At 48.7% G+C, this 18,966-nt stretch overlaps 3 protein-coding genes across 5 annotated transcripts in view; all 3 read left to right on the forward strand.

The window, feature by feature from the left end:
* The window catches only part of LOC309329863 (semaphorin-7A-like), a 28,156-nt gene extending 14,273 nt beyond the window's left edge, over window positions 1-13,883 (forward strand). The window contains exons 7-14 of one of the 2 annotated variants that reach the window (XM_081841001.1): window positions 1,776-1,918; window positions 3,672-3,850; window positions 5,705-5,813; window positions 7,269-7,473; window positions 8,339-8,454; window positions 8,720-8,892; window positions 10,531-10,586; window positions 11,639-13,883. In XM_081841001.1, the coding sequence (XP_081697127.1) occupies window positions 1,776-1,918; window positions 3,672-3,850; window positions 5,705-5,813; window positions 7,269-7,473; window positions 8,339-8,454; window positions 8,720-8,892; window positions 10,531-10,586; window positions 11,639-11,976 (1,319 nt within the window). In that variant the 3' untranslated portion in view covers window positions 11,977-13,883. The remainder of the gene's footprint in view (window positions 1-1,775; window positions 1,919-3,671; window positions 3,851-5,704; window positions 5,814-7,268; window positions 7,474-8,338; window positions 8,455-8,719; window positions 8,893-10,530; window positions 10,587-11,638) is intronic. The other variant, XM_081841002.1, reaches the window with a different exon arrangement.
* The window catches only part of MRPL9 (mitochondrial ribosomal protein L9), a 91,510-nt gene that overhangs the window by 26,550 nt on the left and 45,994 nt on the right, over window positions 1-18,966 (forward strand). The gene's annotated exons all lie outside the window — the stretch shown is intronic.
* The window catches only part of TDRKH (tudor and KH domain containing), a 28,350-nt gene continuing 24,359 nt past the window's right edge, over window positions 14,976-18,966 (forward strand). For both annotated transcript variants that reach the window (XM_081840962.1, XM_081840960.1), the window contains exons 1-2: window positions 14,976-15,063; window positions 18,674-18,816. In XM_081840962.1, coding sequence (XP_081697088.1) covers window positions 18,693-18,816 — 124 coding nt within the window. In that variant the 5' untranslated portion in view covers window positions 14,976-15,063; window positions 18,674-18,692. The remainder of the gene's footprint in view (window positions 15,064-18,673; window positions 18,817-18,966) is intronic.

Raw genomic sequence — 18,966 nt, forward strand, 5'->3', positions numbered from 1 at the left:
GCTCGGTGTAGCACAAACCACTGCCCTTTTTAAGAGAGCAGGAAATGGGCATGGCCACAAAATGGCACCCATCAACCACCCTGTAATAAACAAAAATCTGCCCTTATTCCCTTATGGGGGACACAAGAGCCCTTATAGAGTCCTTTGCAGGTTCTCCATCAGTTGGAGAAAATAACAGAGGCCAACCAGAAAATATTGAGAAGCAAAGCAGCTAGTAAGCCTGATCTTTATTGATCTGTTGCAACTGGGTGCTCCCGTCACACGCAGGAAAGGAGGAGGACCCCGTACCCAGGTGTACCTGTCCTTATATAGACATTTTAAATTGCCCGCACTGGAGCTCAAGACCACCCCCTCCACCAGAAACATCATACATACATCACAGAAAGGGCGGTCTACAACTGAAATCTGAGTGTGTTGTTTACCTCCTGTCTAGCAGGTTACCTGTTAATGGTCACTTGATTGGATACCCTGGGGAGCCTGGCCAGTCTTTTGTAATGATAAATACAGTACTTAGTTCCTGAGCCAGGTCATAGGCTCACCCTATTCATGCACAGACAAACCCTTCAGACAGGATTTGTGAAGGAAAAGACAATGGGGAGGTTTTTCCATTTGCCTTCGACCTTGCAGAGAAAACATTTGGTCAGTTTGGGAGGCAAAATGGTTTCAGGGCTCTTTTCCTGTGCTGCTTCAGACATGTGGTTTATATATTTATGTACATGTTTGCTTGGTACATTTATGGACATTTATTATATATATATAAAAGACCATAATTTTTTTATTTCAGCCCCATCATTGGGGGAAAGGCACCCACATCAGCCATCGGCCGTGATTGCTCATAAAGCTAATGTCTTTGCAGCTCTCCTCTGAAATGCTTCTTCCCCCGCCATTTTGAGAGCCACATTTGTTTGCAGGTAGCCTGCCCTGGTCCACAGGCCCAAGGACAAACATGGGTGGTACCACGCTTTCCCCATCTCTCTAACACCCCCTTTTTACTCGTCTGCTCCTTCCTGTCCCACTGGCTCTTAGGGAAATACAGTGGTACCTTGGTTTACAACCATAATTTGTTCCGGAGGTCCATTTGTAAACCAAAACAGGTTGTAACTGTTAAGTTGTGGGCGAACATATCAGACGACACAGCGATTCTTCAAAGAGCTCTTCTTTATTCACAGGCCAGAACAGAACTGAACTGAAGGGTTCAGCCAGCCTGCTTATATAGAGCTCCACTACAAAGCAACAGTAACCACTTTCTGTAACTATCCAATCACCGAACGTCACTTTCAATCCCTTATTTGCATATGTGGACCTGAACTATCTACAGTATCCCCCTGCTGGCCCAGGGTGAGAACTTCAGTACATAACAGTAACCCAAGGCGCGATTTCGCCAATGGGGCCTCCAAAAAAAAAATAGTTCGTAATCCAAAAAAATGGGCTGTAAACCAAAAAAAGTTTGCAAACCGGGACATGCACTTCCAGGTTTGACATGTTTGTAATCCAAAACATATGCAAACCAGACTGTTTGCAAACCAAGGTACCACTGTAGTGATTGCTCTTGCTTATGAACAGAGAGCTTGCAGAGGACTTTTGGAATCTGGTTAGATACACCTAACAGGAATAATCGCTCACAATACATGGCTGCCCATCAGCAGTTGACTGCAACAATGGGGCCTCCATGTGTAGATCCAGTCTATCCCTTGAGAAGGGCTCCTCTTGTGTGTGTTTTTCTGAGCACTGGTCCTAAATACCAGCCGTACCATTTCAATTCTCTCCCACCCCAGCAGGAGCAGACTTTGTTGGCGCCGCCTTGCTGGCGGAGAAGGACCAGAGCAAAGACGAAATCTTCTTCTTCTACAATGAGGTCAACCAGTCGGCCGGGCTGGACGAGGAGCCTTACAAAGCTGGGCTCGGGCGCATCTGCAAGGTTAGAGCGAGGCAGCGACGTCTGAGAAGGATGGAGGGATGGGGTGCGGACCAGTGACATGGCCCGTGGGCAGGGGCTAGGGGGAGTTTTAGTCCCAGCAGCACCCGGAAGGCCGCTTAGACAAGTGCCGGGAGCAGGTCAGTAATAACTCACGGAGTCAGTGAAGCTCTTTATTCAGAGACAAGACAGCTCAGGAAGCCAGGCCTAGTGAGCACAGCAACTCGTCACAGTAGAACTTGCTCCTATGAGGCAGTTGCGAGGACTAAAGGTCCCTAAAAGGTAAAGGTAAAGGACCCCTGACAGTAAAGTCCAGTTGCGGACAACTCTGGGGTTGCGGCGCTCATCTCGTTTTACTGGCCAAGGGAGCTGGCTTTGTCCACAGTTTTTCCAGGTCATGTGGCCAGCATGACTAAGCCGCTTCTGGCAAACCAGAGCAGTGCACGGAAACGTTGTTTACCTTCCCGCCGGAGTGGTACCTATTTATCTACTTGCACTTTGACGTGCTTTCGAACTGCTAGGTAGACAGGAGCAGGGACCGAGCAACGGGAGCTCACCCCGTTGCGGGGATTCGAACCGCCGACCTTCTGATCGGGAAGCCCAAGAGGCTCAGTGGTTTAGACCACAGCGCCACCCACGTCCCATCTAAAGGTCCCTGCCTTCCCACAATTGCATAAGTCTGTTCCTCCCCCTGGGTCCTTCCCAAGCAATCTGAGACTTGCTTGCCTTGTCTGTCTCTGCTCCACCCTCTTCATCCCTCTTCTGGGAGAACTGGTCACAGCAGGAGGGGGAGAATCCTTGGCATACCCTCCAAACATTTATCTGATGAAAATAGGGATGTCCTATTCCATTCCCTCCAACATTTCTCCGATGAAAATGGGGACATTCTTTTCCATACCCTCCAGCATTTCTCTGATGAAAACAGGGACAGCCTATTCCACACCCTCCAACATTCTTCTGATGAAAATGGGGACATTCTTTTCAATACCCTCCAACATTTTTCTGATGAAAATAGGGACAGCCTATTCCATACCTTCCAACATTTATCTGATGAAAACAGGGAACCAAACAGAGAGCCTTCTCGGTGGTGGCACCCCCCCCCCTTGGAACGCCCTCCCATCATATGTCAAGGAAATAAGCAGCTATCCTACTTTTAAAAGACATCTGAAGGCAGCCCTGTTGAGGGAAGTTTTTAATATCTAATGCTGTATTGTTTTTAAAACTCGATTGGGAGTCGCTCAGAGTGGCTGGAGAAACTCAACCAGATGGATGGGGTATAAATAAATTATTATTATTATTATTATTATTATTATTATTATTATTATTATTTCCTCTTCTATACCTTATAACATTTCTCCAATGAAAATAGGAATTTCCTAAGGAAAAACAGGACATTCCGGGATCAAATCAGAAACCAGGATTCTGTAAATCCCAGACTGTCCCTGGAAAATAGAGACATTTGGAGGGTCTGCCCTTGCACCTTCACCAGCTGGGCTCCTCTCTGTCTCCTGGCCCTACTCCCCTCCCGCCTCCACTTCTGCCTTGGAGTCTGGGCTGCTCTCTGCCACAGCTTCCTCCTGCTCACCAAACCCTGTTACCTCGCCCACCTCCTCCCAGTCTGCTCCCTGTGACCACCCATTGTTGTCGTCCCACCACCACTCCCCAAGCTCTGAGTCTCCTTCTCCAGCTGGTGCCTCCCTCCTCTCCTCTGAATACATCCAGCCTGCCCATGACATCAGGTCTTCTGCCCTTCCAGGTGGACCAAGGCGGCAGGCCTGTCATGACGGATTCCTGGAGCACCTTCCTCAAGGCGAGGCTGGTGTGTGGACACCCCACTGAGCCCATGCGCTTCCACCGCCTCCAGGATGCCTTCGTCTCCAAGAAGGAGGGCGGTAAGGGCGAGACAGTACTGTACGGCGTCTTTTCCAGTGCATGGTGAGTTAACGGCAGGGCAGGATTCAACCCAGCTCCAATATCAAGGCCAGCCTACCTAAGTGGGCCTTTTAAGACCTTTAAAGCCCTAAACGGCATTGGTCCAGTATACCTGAAGGAGCGTCTCCACCCCCATCCTTCTGCCTGGACACTGAGGTCCAGCGCCGAGGGCCTTCTGGCGGTTCCCTCACTGCGAGAAGCCAAGTTACAGGGAACCAGGCAGAGGGCCTTCTCGGTAGTGGCACCCGCCCTGAGGAACGCCCTCCCATCAGATATCCAAGAGAACAACAACTACCAGACTTTTAGAAGACATCTGAAGGCATCCCTCTTTAGGGAAGCTTTTAATGTTTAACAGACTACTGTATTTTAATACTTTGTTGGAAGCCGCCCAGAGTGGCTGGGGAAACCCAGCCAGATGGGCGGGGTATAAATAATAAATTATAGGTAAAGGGTAAAGGTAAAGGGACCCCTGACCGTTAGGTCCAGTCATGGCCGACTCTGGGGTTGTGGTGCTCATCTTGCTTTACTGGCCGAGGGAGCCGGCGTACAGCTTCCGGGTCATGTGGCCAGCAGGATTAAGCCGCTTCTGGCGAACCAGAGCAGCGCACAGAAACGCCGTTTACCTTCCTGCTGGAGTGGTACCTATTTATCTCCTTGCACTTTGACGTGCTTCCGAACTGCTAGATTGGCAGGAGCAGGGACCGAGCAACGGGAGCTCACCCCGTCGCGGGAATTCGAACCGCCAGCCTTCTGATCGGCAAGTCCTAGGCTCTGTGGTTTAACCCACAGCGCCACCTGCGTCCCTAATAATAAATTATTATTATTATTATTATTATTATTAGTCGCATTAAGCACACTATAAGGTTTCTACCCTCCAAGATCCTGTGCAACAGATTTGGTGAAGTTCCCTTTGTGGAGAGCTACAGGGCCGTCTTACCCATAGGCATTAGGGGTGCAGGGCACCCGGGCGCCAGGCTCTCAGGGGCACCAGGCCCAGAGTCCGGGGCCCGAGAGTTGAGTCCTGGGAAGAGTCCACCCCTCAGTCAGAGCGCCGCAACGGGCTCTTCTGCTGTGGGTGGCTCTGCGCCGCGAGTTCGGGGGCAACCGAGCCAGCGAGACACTGAAGTGGCCGGCCTGCTCCCCCCTCCTCCGCGCCTGGGACTGGGCAACCTGGAAAGGCGCCAGGCGGAGCTTTGCACCCCATGCCATATATGCTTAAGACAGCCCTGGAGAGATGCTCTCCTTCCCAAAATGGGTGGTAGCGCCCCCTGTAGGGGGGTGGATTTACCATGGGGAGGGCAAAGGGGCAGCTAAGGGTTTAGGGAAGCTTTTAATGTTTAATAGGTTATTGTATTTTAGTGTTTTGTTGGAAACCGCCCAAAGTGGCTGGGGAAACACAGCCAGATGGGCGGGGTATAAATAATACATTATTATTATTATTATTATTGACTATCAGGCTTGGAAAACCTCTGGCATGACCAGATCAAGTTCATCGATTTTGCTGAATTGATTAAACTAAATAGTTTTGACTTGATTTTGAATAAATGTGCATTTTAACTGTTACTGTTTTGAATGTTACTGCATTATCTTCCTTGGTGGGTCGTGCCAACTGCTTTTCTGAATAATGCTTTTTATAGAGTAAAGAGCGCTGGCGATGAGTCTTTCGAACCAAGGGGGCGGTGGCCCCAAAAATTGTGGGAGCCAACGATACAGAGATTGAAGCAGACTCCAATGCAGAATTTATCAGGACACATGAAAAGCCGATTTTGCGTTTGTGATTTTGTGCTTCCTGGAATGGTCAGTCGGCTGTAAGACTGACATTACACCAGTGTTTTTGGTTTCCCCCCCCCCCCTTAGGGGTTCATCTGCTGTCTGTTCGTACTCGATGAACCGCATCAGCAACGTTTTCAAGACTTCGAAGTTCAAAGGGGTCACTGGCCCCATCCCTGTGCCCAGACCCGGCATGGTAAGGTCATTCCTGGGCCTCTGGGTTTTTGAAAAAGCAGGAATCTTACTAAACATCTTCCAAGACAATAATGCCCACTTACACCACAAAGAACTCATAACCCACTGAAATATACTGGGAGTCGAGAGTGGATTTCATGCTCTTTATTCAGGTCATAGTGGTGAGGAGGAATGGAAGTTCCCCCGAAATGTCTGCTTTATATACATTATTTACACAATGGGCCCCATGTGATTGGCTAATTCCGGGATTCTCCTGTAGGCCAATCAGGTTGCAGATTCATTTCCACCTGGAGTTGGGTTGGGTGGCTCCTGTGGACCAATCAGACTGCTGCATTCTGAATCCTGTTGTTCTAGGACCAATCAGACCGCTGCATTCTGAATCCTATTCCACTCAGTACATCACTCCCACCTACTTTTAGCAGCCAGAAGCATCATAGCCGGACACGGGAGAGACCTATGAGGAGTAAGCATGGACCAATGGTACCAAATACAGTGGTGCCCCGCAAGACGAATGCCTCGCAAGACGGAAAACCCGCTAGACGAAAGGGTTTTCCGTTTTGGAGGCGCTTCGCAAAATGAATTTCCTATGGGCTTGCTTTGCAAGACGAAAATGTCTTGCGAGTTCCTGCGGGGTTTTTTTCCTCCCCCCCCCTTTTTCTAAGCCGCTAAGCCACTTATCTGCTTATCCGCTAAGCCGATAAGCTGCTAAAAGGCGCAAAAAGCCGCTAATAGCGCTAATCCTCTAATCCGTCAATGGGCTTGCTTCGCAAGACGAAAAAACCGCTAGACGAAGAGACTCGCGGAATGGATTAATTTCGTCTTGCGAGGCACCACTGTAGTATGGGAAACAGCCTTACTAGAAAAATTAATCAATAAACTGAAACTGACACGGGGACAAATAGAAGACGACGCCTTCACCCCGGTATGGCTCCCCTTTATCACATACACAGCTCGACAAGACAACAACAAGAATCCACCAACAGCATACAAATCAATATGGCTAACCTGATCCAAAACACCCACCCACCTCACTCACACACGAAAACAAAGATCACCACAGCCAACCACAAATGAACAGTCACACCCTGGGCCAACCCCAACCTCTCACCACCAAAGGAACACAAGCGAACAGCAGAGAACCTGCACAAGCAACGCTGACACCAAACCCCACATATAGTACGTAAAATAGAAGCATCGCCACCCGACCCCACCGATATTTTCCCCCTTTCTTCCTAAAGTCTCCACAAAAGAAACTGATTTGTAAAAAATGTTACATGGGGGGGGGGGGGAATACCAGAGAGAGACATTGCACACACTTTTGTAAATCAAGAAAATCTTTAATAAAGATAAACAACCAAAAAGCAGGAATCTTTATTTATTTTTTTGTACAAAATGTTCATTTCTCCAAACACATGCGCTGACTTATCCCTGTCTACCTTTCTCTCCTGCTGTTCAGTGTGTGCCACCAGATGGTCACCCTCCGTTGCCCAAATCTACCCTGACCTTCATTAAGGACCACCCCGAAATAGACTCGGTCATCTACCCGGATGAAGAGCACCCCCTCTACATCCTCCAGAACAATGACACATACACCCAGGTGGTTGTGGATAGTGTGCAGGATGCTGCCGGAATCTCCCATGATGTCCTCTTTCTGGGAACAGGTGAGCTTGGCTGGCGGCCATGGAGGGGAGACCAGCCTTCCGGCACCACACTCTTGCTCTGTGGAAATGCTTGTCTGTGGGGATCATTGTGCTATAAGAAAAAACTGCTCCCTTTCCCTTATGAGGTGTTGTAAACAAAATAATCTGCCCTTTTTCCTTTATGGGGTATCCAAGAGCCCATATAGAGTCCTTATGTGGGTTCCCTCTTGGTAGGAGAAAAGAACAGAGGCCAAGCAGAGAATATTGAGAAGCAAAGCAGCTAGTAAGCCTGATCTTTATTGATCTGTTGCAACAGGGTCCTCACTCCCCACACAAAGGAAAGGAGGAGGAACCCAGAACAAAAGTGTGCCTGCCCTTATACAGTGGTACCTCAGGTTACATACGCTTCAGGTTACAGACTCCGCTAACCCAGAAATAGTACCTTGGGTTAAGAACTTTGCTTCAGGATGAGAACAGAAATCGTGCTCCAGCAGTGCGGTGGCAGCAGGAGGCCCCATTAGTTAAAGTGGTGCTTCAGGTTAAGAACAGCTTCAGGTTAAGAACGGACCTCCGGTTCGAATTAAGTACTTAACCTGAGGTACCACTGTACAGTATTGCAGTGCTTTAAATGCACAGAGTGAATGTGGTCTGATGTTGAGGAGGAGGAAACCGACAACTCTCAGTGGTGCAGCGCCTGATGCGCTAAGGTCCCAAATTCAATCCCTGGCATTTCCAGGTAAGGCAGGGAGAAATTTCTGCCAGGAAACTGCAGAGGGCCACACTGCTGGTCAATGTACACAGGACTGAGGTAGATGGAACAATGGTCTGACTCAATATAAGGCAGCTTCCTATAAACACAACGCCTCTCCTTCTCTTGGTGCCGCAGCAAAAGGGAAGATCCACAAGGTGCTGAGAAGCAAAGACCAGACGGTGATTGTTGCTGAGCTGAGTCCCTTCAAGAAGGAAGCCCCTGTCTCTTCTATGATCTTGGACGACGATTCGGTAAGAGTGCAGACAAACGGCATAGTTGGGCAAGTGGAAGAATGTTTTCTCCCCTCCTAAAAGAACAGCCAGGCAGGATTGCTTTTCTCAAAAAAAAAAAAAAGAAAATTTTAAAAATCCCTTTCTCAGTGATCCATCTTAGTTTCCCAAACTAGGTTAGCATCTTACGGACCTCTCTTCCTTGCAAGGGGTGGGGTCCCCTTCAGGCAGCTCTTTTCTCTTTCTTTCTTCTGCCCTTTGCTCTAATCCGTCTTCTCTCCGGCAGGGCCACCTGTACGCCAGCACCGAGTTCGAGGTGGTGCGCCTGCTGCTGGCCGACTGCGACCAGTACAAGGAAAACTGCTGGAAGTGTATCCTGGCCCGTGACCCATATTGTGGGTGGGACGGGGAACAGAAGACCTGCTCCGCCGTCTCCCAGGACAGTAACTCCACTGGCAGGTCTGGACCAAAATCAAAAGGGGAAGGGAAATTTGGGGTGTCTGATCCTGATAAATCGACTTTCCAAAGCACCTCCTCCCCATCGTCCGCATGTTGCTTTAGTCTAATTGCTGCATTTTCCTATGACGTTGTATCCAATTGGACGCGGGTGGCGCTGTGGGTTAAACCACAGAGCCTAGGACTTGCCGATCGGAAGGTCAGCGGTTCGAATCCCCGCGACGGGGTGAGCTCCCATTGCTCGGTCCCTGCTCCTGCCCACCTAGCAGTTCGAAAGCACATCAAAGTGCAAGTAGATAAATAGGTACCACTCTGGCGGAAAGGTAAACAGCGTTTCCGTGCGCTGCTCTGGTTCGCCAGAAGCGGCTTAGTCCTGCTGGCCACATGACCCAGAAGCTGTACAGTGGTGCCTCGCAAGACGAAATTAATTCGTTCCGCGAGTTGCTTCGTCTTGCGATTTTTTTGTCTTGCGGAGCGCGGATTCCCCGGGTATTAACGGCTTTAAGAAAAGGGAAGCAAACCCGCAAGACGTTTTTGTCTTGCGAAGCAAGCCCATAGGGAAATTCGTCTTGCGAAGCAACTCAAGAAACGAAAAACCCTTTCGTCTTGCGCGTTTTTCGTCTAGCGAGGCATTCGTCTTGCGGGATATGAAAACAAAATTGACATATTTATCCATTCTAACTGCTGGTCCATTTGCACCTCTGAGTACCTGGTGCTTGAGACTAAGGAAACCCCAAAACACAAGGGTGGAGCTGTCGCCTTCATGTGCTGCTTTTATACTTCTTTGAAACATCTCTTTGGCCACTGTGGGGAACAGGATAATAGAAATCATAGAACTGTAGAGTTGGGGTGGATCTACACACAGGAAAACCCCACTATAAATACGTCAGAAATTAAACCAGTATAACAAAAGGAGGGGAAACGCTATGTTAGATATATATATGTATATTTGCTCTCCAGACCATCAGGGCTAAGGGACACGGGTGGCGCTGTGGGTTAAACCACAGAGCCTTGGACTTGCCGATCAGAAGGTCAGCAGTTCGAATCCCCGCCACAGGGTGAGCTCCCGTTGCTCGGTCCCTGCTCCTGCCCACCTAGCAGTTCAAAAGCACGTCAAAGTGCAAGGAGATAAATAGGTACCGCTCCGGCGGGAAGGTAAACGGCGTTTCCGTGCGCTGCTCTGGTTCGCCAGAAGCGGCTTAGTCCTGCTGGCCACATGACCCAGAAGCTGTATGCCGGCTCCCTCGGCCAATAAAGCGAGATGAGCGTCGCAACCCCAGAGTCAGTCACGACTGGACCTAATGGTCAGGGGTCCCTTTACCTTTACCTTACCATCAGGGCTAGATCTAAACACATCAAAGAACTATTTCAGTTAACACATTGCAAACTTTGTATGAAAAATCAGGTTGGCAAAAACAGGACTCCACAGCGCCATCTGGCGTCGCAGTGTTAGAATGCATAAACAAAACATATAAAACGTTTTTTTCTTTGCCAGTGTAGCTGAGTCCCTGGTCTTGCATGTTTATCATGCATTCAAAGCGTTGTTTTTTGACTAACGTAGCTGAGTCCCCCGGGACCCAGTTTAACCCATTGGTTTGTTCCGGCTGGGCTCTTCTTACACCCGTATGTTTCCTTCAACAGCTTGCTTCAGAACCTAGATTCATCGAGCACAGCTTCCATGTGTGAAAACGCTGAAGGTAAGACGATGCCGCATAGAAACCTTTTAGGCCTGTGGATGCAAACGGCTGGGTTGGGTTGTCTTTAAGGGTCACAGATGATGGGGAAATGAAAAGCCTGGGTTTCTTTTTACTTGAGGCTTCTTCTAGCCCTCTTCTCTCTTAACCCTCAGATAATTCCAACACGGGTTTGATTGGCCCAAGGAGTGAAACAATTAACTACCAAAGATTTCTTCTCTGCTGCTGATGCCAAAGCGCAGGACTAGACCTAGGCTGTATTCAGAGGGGGAGAATATTACATTAGTTTTCCTGATTATAACGCTTGTGCTTGTGTCCCGTTTTCTAATGTTCCTTGCGCAGAGCATTCAGCGCAAGGTGTTGGACTAAATTACCCTTCGGGTTTCTTTCTACTCTGCAGTTCTGTGATTCTACACAGTACCTGTTGCGTTATGGAACCGTGGCTTATTGACAAATATACCAGCATTTTATGCTAAATTGCATTCACACCAGTGGGCGTGATATAATACAGTACAATGAATGCCACTGGACAACATCACTACACTTGCATCCTTTCTGTTCCTCCATGGAAACCTCAAGAAAGAACTGAGTGCTAACATACTGTCCCACATTTGGTCACTTTACTCCTGCAATATTCTGGGTTCAGTGGGTTGCAAAATGAGCTTTTTCTGGAATTAGAAAACAAGGAAATGAATGCTGAGCACGTGCTATATTCCATTAGGTTTCCATTAAGTGGCTTTTACATCACATGAAAGCTCAGATATAATGGGGAAATGGAATAAACTGCTGTTTCAATGCAAGCCCATTGGACTTAAGTGATGCGAGGCTTGGTTTCTGTTAAATGTCTTGATGGTAAGTGAAGTTCTACATGGGTGCCAATTCTCTAGAACAGGGGTTGGGAACCTTTATTCAACTGAAAGCTGCCTTCCTTTCAGAGCAACTTTCTGAGGGCCTTCTGGAAGAGGAGCCTTAGTTGAACCTGCAAACAAACCTAAAATTGGTTTCTCCTCTGTTTTTTTCTCTCTTTCTCTCTCTTTAAATGTTGACCCTTGAAGAAAAGTTAGCCCAGGAGGCTCTCAAGAAAGTGAGTGTAGATCCCACTGGCTACATCTACCTGCCGTGCCCTCTGCGGTCTCACCACGCCATCTACACCTGGGTCAAAGATGACAAGACGTACCCATGCTCCATGGACGAACAGTCCTGCACCCTCCGTTTCGGGGAGAGCACCCCGATGGACCAGGGGGTCTTTAAATGCACCTCCAGAGAAGAAGGTTACCAAGAGGAAATCACAGCCTTCAAAGTCACCCTCAACAGTGGCCGGATCCCAGAGGTCTCCGTGGCAGTCATGGCTATGGGCATCTTGTTCCTCACCATAACAATTCTCTTGCTATAGAGCAGGCTGCAGATCTCTTCACACACTGCCAACTAATTGTCTGTCTGTCTGTCTTTGAAAACGAAACAAGGGGCACCAAATTATCCCGACCCACCTGCCCATTCTTGAGCATTGGGCAATTCGCACCCAATTCAACAAAAATGGATCCATCATCCATCAACTTTCTCCAAGCCCACTATTTCATCCCACACACACAAAAAGAGAATTAATTCCCTGGCTCCTAATTCCAGAATAGCCTTTCACTAGGAAATGCTGAGAGTCAGAGGAGAATCAAGGAAGGCAAGACTTGTCATTGATTGTTTGATTTGTCCATTCCAGTATGATTAGCAATGAAAGAATATTTATTGAGCCATCCTGGACTAAACTCTGGCTCATTCCAACCCCGCAAACCATTTTGTTTTCCCAGTGGCCCTTCCCAACTTGGGTAGGGTTTACCCAGAGTTTATTTCCTTTTTTTAAGCAAACCATTTTCCAGTAATGAAAAGAAATGCACTCCACACTTTATTGTTACATTTCTGTTCTAGATTCTGGACATAATAACCCAAGGCTTTGTCTTGTTGCATGAGCTACACAGTCTGTGAAATCTTTACTGCTAGAAGGCATGGGATTGATTTGGGTTCCATGCCCAACTCTTAAGAATTGGGACTTCTATGTAGCGAAACAGCTTCTGGGCCTGGGCTGCCATTTTGGAGCAAATGTTGGCCAAACTTCTGCCTTACTTCATAAGCTGGATGCCAAAACAGCTGTCAACATCTGCCAGAACTCAACTGCCTGTGTGTTTGAATTCACCCGGAAGCAGATTATCTCAAAAAGAACAAAGTTGGACGCTTTTTGCCGTCGTAGCCTCACGCCAATGATTCCTAGCTTCTTTTTCCAGTTTGTCAGTGTGCAAAGGCCCAGCCTATATAATGTTTACAATCCTAACAGTGCATGCAGTTAGTGCATTTTATATATATATATAAATCAGTGGGAAGGTTCTGTAAAGGAGCGAGAGGAAGGATTCAGTTATGAAGGAACGCAACCGTAGGTTGATGACCAGCTGAAAGTGGAGAAGGGGTTTGGGGTTTCATAATGCATAATGAACTGAACCAAGCACAAGAGGGGCAAAGGCTCCATTTGGGTGGCGTTGATCACGGCATGCTCTTTCCCCAAAAAACCTTGGGAATTGAAAGACAGGAACCAGGAAACTTCTAAGATAACTGCAGCTCTGCCCCAGCGGCGGAGCGTATGACCACGATACTCGGGGCGGGTGCATGGGGTGCGCCCCCTTCACAAAATTGCAACTGGGGCGACAGACCCCACAGACCCTCTATGCTACGCCTCTGCTCTGCCCACAAGTTACTGGGGAAATTGGCTCTTAAAAATAGATTCAGCAATTTCTGGACAATTCCAGTGGTGGGGTTCAAATTTTAGGTTGAGAGGCGCCATGCGTCTGAATGCCAGTTGCTGGGGGAGATGAGCGAGGAGAGTCCTGTTTTTGGGCTCCCCAGAGGGATCTGGTCAGTTCACTGTGGGAAAACGGCGTGGACGATGGTGTTAGGACAGACACCAGGGATGCTATTTATTTTATTTAGCAAAATGTATCCGCCGCTTGATTGTAAATAGGACCTCTTAAGCGGTTTGCAGAAAAAATAAAGCGTTTAATATTGTCAATAAAGTTTGAAAAGTTTTGTTTTTTTTTAAACAAAACAAACAAATGTTTCTATGTTCCCAGGGTGGTGCAGTGGTTAGAGCGCCAGGAAAGACCCGAGGTTCGAATCCCGCTTCAGCGAATGCAGTTCACTGGGCGTGACATGGGGTGCCCACCTCACAGGGTCGTTGCAAGGGGGAGAGAACTACAAACGCCACCTTGGGAGGAAAAAAGGGGGGCTATAGATTTGATGAGTAAATAAATTGATTTAACGCTTGCTGTGGTTTTAACTCTTTATTTTTATTCTACGCTGGGCATCCAGCCACACTACTCAGAATAGACCTATTGAAATGAATGGGACCTTTAATTGCAAGGGGAATTTTACGTGTTGGGCACAATCCTAATAATACTGATGAACTCATTTCCTGCTCACACGCCCTAATTCCAAAACCATTTGCTTTGTAGATTCAGGTAGGTAGCCATGTTGGTCTGAGGTGTGTGTGTATATATATATATATATATATATATATATATATATATATATATATATATATATTTACATGCACAGCTTTTAATATATATACATTGTCCAGTAGCACCTTAGTTGGTCTCTAAGGTGCTACTGGACAATTTTTTAATTTTTTAATTCATATGCTATGTGCGTAACCATGGCAACCCCGTAGGCCCAATTTTTCCCCGCAGTGCATTATGGGTAGCCAGCAACGGCTGGCTCCTGTGGGCGCAGCGCATCATGGAACCACTTCTGAGCCACCTGTGATGCTTAAACAGTTACACCTGCGCGAGAGGACGACGGTTAAAGCTCTCTTCCCGCCCCTCTTCCCCTTCCACCCACGGGATTGGCTGCCGTCTGGACTTCTCCCTTGCCTATTGGCCGGCTTTTATTCCCCCCCCCTCCTCAGGCACCTATCCCCACCCTCGCTCACACCCCTACGCCTCGGGCGGTTTGCTTCCTCCTAATTGGCTGCTGCCACCTTTCTCCCTCCGCCCCCATAGTAACTACAACCCTGCCTCCAGTTGCCTCAGAAACTCAGCACCGCTCTGCCTATTGGTCGAGGAAGCTTGTGGGCGCGGCTTCTAGTAGCGGAGAGGAGGCCTTCTGACCCCTGGTGCCCAATGAAAATCTCTTCTCTTCCGCATGCTGCTAGCCGCGCCCAATTAGAATGGACTCCTCTCTTTACCCCCTCCCTCCCTGAGGGTAGCGTCGAATTGGAATGGCTCGTCCGTCCCGCCTCTCCCTCCCAGCATCTCGCCCAATGACAACTGCTTCTCCGCCCTACTGCTTGTGGCCGCTCCCCTCGGCCAATGAGGGGCAAGGGGCGCGGCTAAGCAGCTGCTACGTAAGCGGGAGGGAGGAGCAGCCTGCGCTGGGCGTCGTCATTCTCATTTGTATTCCGGCGCGGAGGAGAGCGGAGGGCTCCGGGGAGGCGCTCTGGAAGGTCTCTGGGGGGTGTCGTCGTGGGGGGGCCAGGGCCTCTGGTTTTCCTCATTTCACTGCCAGGTTGAATGTATTTTAACTAAAGGCAACGGGGGGGGGGGCAAGCCTTGCATTGCATTATTGACAGGCACAGCTTTTAATTTACATTTTCATTCATTTTTCTTACCAGGCTTCTATGATCTTCTCAGGATTCTGCGTGGGCTTTATATAATAATAATTTATAATAATAATTTATTATTTATACCCCGCCCATCTGGCTGAGTTTCCCCAGCCACTCTGGGCGGCTCCCAATCAGTATTAAAAACAATACAGCATTATATATTTTATGACCTTAAAAAAACCCAAATGAGAGATTAGGATTCTCTGCAGATGTGATTTTTTATATATAGCAAGCTAATAGGTTTTGCTTGGAGAAAGGGCAAGGTTCTCCATCTATATCTTATTTATTTACTTGCTTACTAGGTCAGCTGGGAGAAATGGGAACGAACCAGGATTCTGCTCGAATTTCATTTACGTTTTTCCCTTCTCTTACCAGGTTTAGATTATCATCTCGGATTAAAACCGGAGAGCAGAGTTCTGTATGGGACTATTCCTTTTATTTTATTGTCAGGTTTATATGTCTTAACTGAGAGAAATAAGGATGACAGGGTTCTCTTTGTGGGCTTTTATTTACTTTTTCATTCGTTTTCTTGTCGGGTTTATAGGATTTTCTCAATTAAAAACAGGTAGGCCAGGATGCTGTGTGGGTGTTACTTGTATTTTTTATTCATTTTATTACCAGGTTGATAAATTTGAACCAAGGCCTTGTTTACATGTACTTTCAGTGTGTCTACTCTTGAGTATTTCCTTCATTGCCTCTCATACTAAGAATAGCAGAGGAACACACCATATATTTAAAGCACATGACTTCTTCCAAAGAATCCTGGGAACTGTAGTTTTCTCTTGACATAGTACACCGCTCTTAACAAACTAAGGTTCCCAGCAGTCCTTGCTGAAACTCAGGTGCTTTGTATAGTGTCAATATCCCCACATGTGGGGAGGCTAAGATTCTGTGTGCATGTTGTCTATAATTTTAATTAATTTTATTGCCAAGTTAATATGTTTTACAGCAGATACCTGTTGGTTTGCAGAAGGGAGCCTGTTTCATAGGCTTTACAGAAAGGCCCGCTGTCCGTTGCTGGGAGATGACTCTCTAGGCTGAGTGTCTTTAATTAATAGGTGCTATAAATTTTTTAAGTGTTTCTGGATACAAGCAGCGTATCAGACATTTTGAATAAAGTGGGACGCAAATATTTTCTAACCTATGAAAAAGATCGCATCATTTTTCTTCTTAAAAGCCCTACATTTTTATAATTACCGGAACCTAATTTTCTGCTCCAACAGAGCACCCCTTTCCAAGAAGCCCCCCAAATAGCTACATTGAGGGGGGATATCAAAGCCCTCACAGGGTGTGGCTGAGAAGGGCTCTGTGTGGGGTTGGGGAGAAAGTTGTGTGTTGCTGAGCAAAGAGCAAATTTCAAAAGGATAGAGGTGTATGTCATGTATCTTGTGATTTCAACAAACGTTCCAAATGTTGGACCACGGCTTTTGCCCTCAACTCTGGGGTCGTTTAAATAAAAAAGCAACAACAGACATTTGGGTTAATGGCCGCTATTTGCACAGAGGTTCAGAGCAATGGTGAGGCAACCAGATGTTGCGGGGTTGCACCTTCGACCAGATGTTGCGGGGTTGCACCTTCGACCAGATGTTGCAGGGTTGCACCTTCGACCAGATGTTGCGGGGTTGCACCTTCGACCAGATGTTGCGGGGTTGCACCTTCGACCAGATGTTGCGGGGTTGCACCTTCGACCAGATGTTGCAGGGTTGCACCTTCGACCAGATGTTGCGGGGTTGCACCTTCGACCAGATGTTGCAGGGTTGCACCTTCGACCAGATGTTGCAGGGTTGCACCTTCGACCAGATGTTGCGGGGTTGCACCTTCGACCAGATGTTGCGGGGTTGCACCTTCGACCAGATGTTGCAGGGTTGGGCAGAAGGTTTGGAGCATATAGAAGAAAACGGGCTGCTGTGTAGGGTGTGTCCTGAGCAGTGGAACTCACTGCCACCAGATGTCACGAGTGCCACAGACTTGGATGGGTTTAAAAGGCCATCAAGCCAATTCACTGTGGAGGGGAAATAATCAAGACATTGGTCATGAAGGCTAGGCAAAATGTCCACGTTCAGAGTGCTTGACATGTGAATTCCACTTGCTGGAATGAGGGGCAAAAACAGGGCTATGCTTCACACATTGCTTTTGCAGTTCTCAGGGTTATGTGGCCTGGCCATTGGGGGAGACAGAATTCAGTCCTTCATTCCAACCCTGCAGGGCTCTTTTGGTCTTTATGCTAGTTAGGAGTGGAACCTCCAGATACTGAGGCAGTATACCTGAGTGTTAGATGCTGGGGACATAGGAAGGAAGAAAGGAAGGCAATCCTCAACCCGTGTGTGTGTGTGTGTGTGTGTAGCTTCATGGGAACATGCTGCTGTGGGCGTGGAAAACCTGTGTTTCACCCTGAGGGCCACATTCCCCCTTCGGAAACCTTCCAAGGGCCGCTTGCCAGTGGTGGGCAGAACTGGATACAGGAACTGATGTAACTGGTTTCTGCACCCACTCAAGATGCCCCAATCCTTCATCCAGAGGCATGCTCAAGAGTTCAAGGGAACTTTAAAGTAAAGGTAAAGGGACCCCTGACCATTAGGTCTAGTCGTGACCGACTCTGGGGTTGTGGCGCTCATCTTGCTTTATTGGCCGAGGGGACGGCGTACATCTTCCGGGTCATGTGGCCAGCAGGACTAAGCCGCTTCTGGCGAACCAGAGCAGCGCACGGAAACGCCGTTTACCTTCCTGCCGGAGTGGTACCTATTTATCTACCTGCACTTTGACGTGCTTTTGAACTGCTAGGTTGGCAGGAGCAGGGACCGAGCAGCAGGAGCTAACCCCGTCGTGGGGATTCGAACCGCCGACCTTCTGATCGGCAAGCCCTAGGCTCTGTGGTGTAACCCACAGTGCCACCCGCGTCCCTTCAAACTTTACAGCCAGGCAAAAAGCAGAAAACCCTGGGTGCAAAACAGGGCCATAGAAGGGTATGGCTTGGGGGAATTTGAGGGCCAGATCCAGGGGTCCAGAGGGGGGCTGCATTGGGTTCCCCAGGCCTGGTTAAATGGACTCTTGGCCTGTTCTGCCAGGAGTGGGTGGTGGAAGTCAGCCCTGAAAGTGCATTTCTGAAACCACATTGATTCACACGCACCCTGGCTTGGCTCGACCATCCTCTTTGAAACACAATACCTGGCACCTTCTCCGTTTCTTCCCTTCTCCCGAGGTGGGGAGGGGAAACCTCTGCCGGGGACAGCAAGGTTGGCTGCAGGCAGCTCCAGGCAGCCGTCCAAACCCTTGAGAAGCAAAGTCATTTCTCAGGCGTCGGCCGGGTTGCTTCCACTGTGGAGCTGCGGTCCCTGTCTGGCGGATCCCGCCGGCTGCTGCTGCTGCTGCTGCTTCCCTGCGGGGCGATGTACTTGGTCGGCCTCTCCCAAGGGGAGATGCAGCTGAGGAAATTTTTCCCCTTCCCGTTTAGGGCGCCTCCGGCAGGGGCCATGGCATCCGAGAAGGGCTCCTGGAGCAGTCTGACCACGCTGCAGAAGGTGGCCCTGGCACTCGGGGTCCCCGCCAGCGGGGCGATTCTCTACATCCTGTATCGCCGTTACCGGGAGAGCCAAGGTGGGTGTGCGCCCTGGGCCGGAGGGAAGCGCGGCTGTGCGGCTGGCATCTGCTGCGTGGGTGGCACTGGGCTGTGAACAATCGATCGCGCCTGCCTGCTGTACTCCTCTCCTGTCTGCGTGCGCCGCTCGTTCTGGGAAAGCTTCCAGA

This window comes from Podarcis erhardii (genome assembly GCF_964252035.2).
Source record: "Podarcis erhardii genome assembly, chromosome: 15".
Classification (NCBI taxonomy): Eukaryota; Metazoa; Chordata; class Lepidosauria; order Squamata; family Lacertidae; genus Podarcis; species Podarcis erhardii.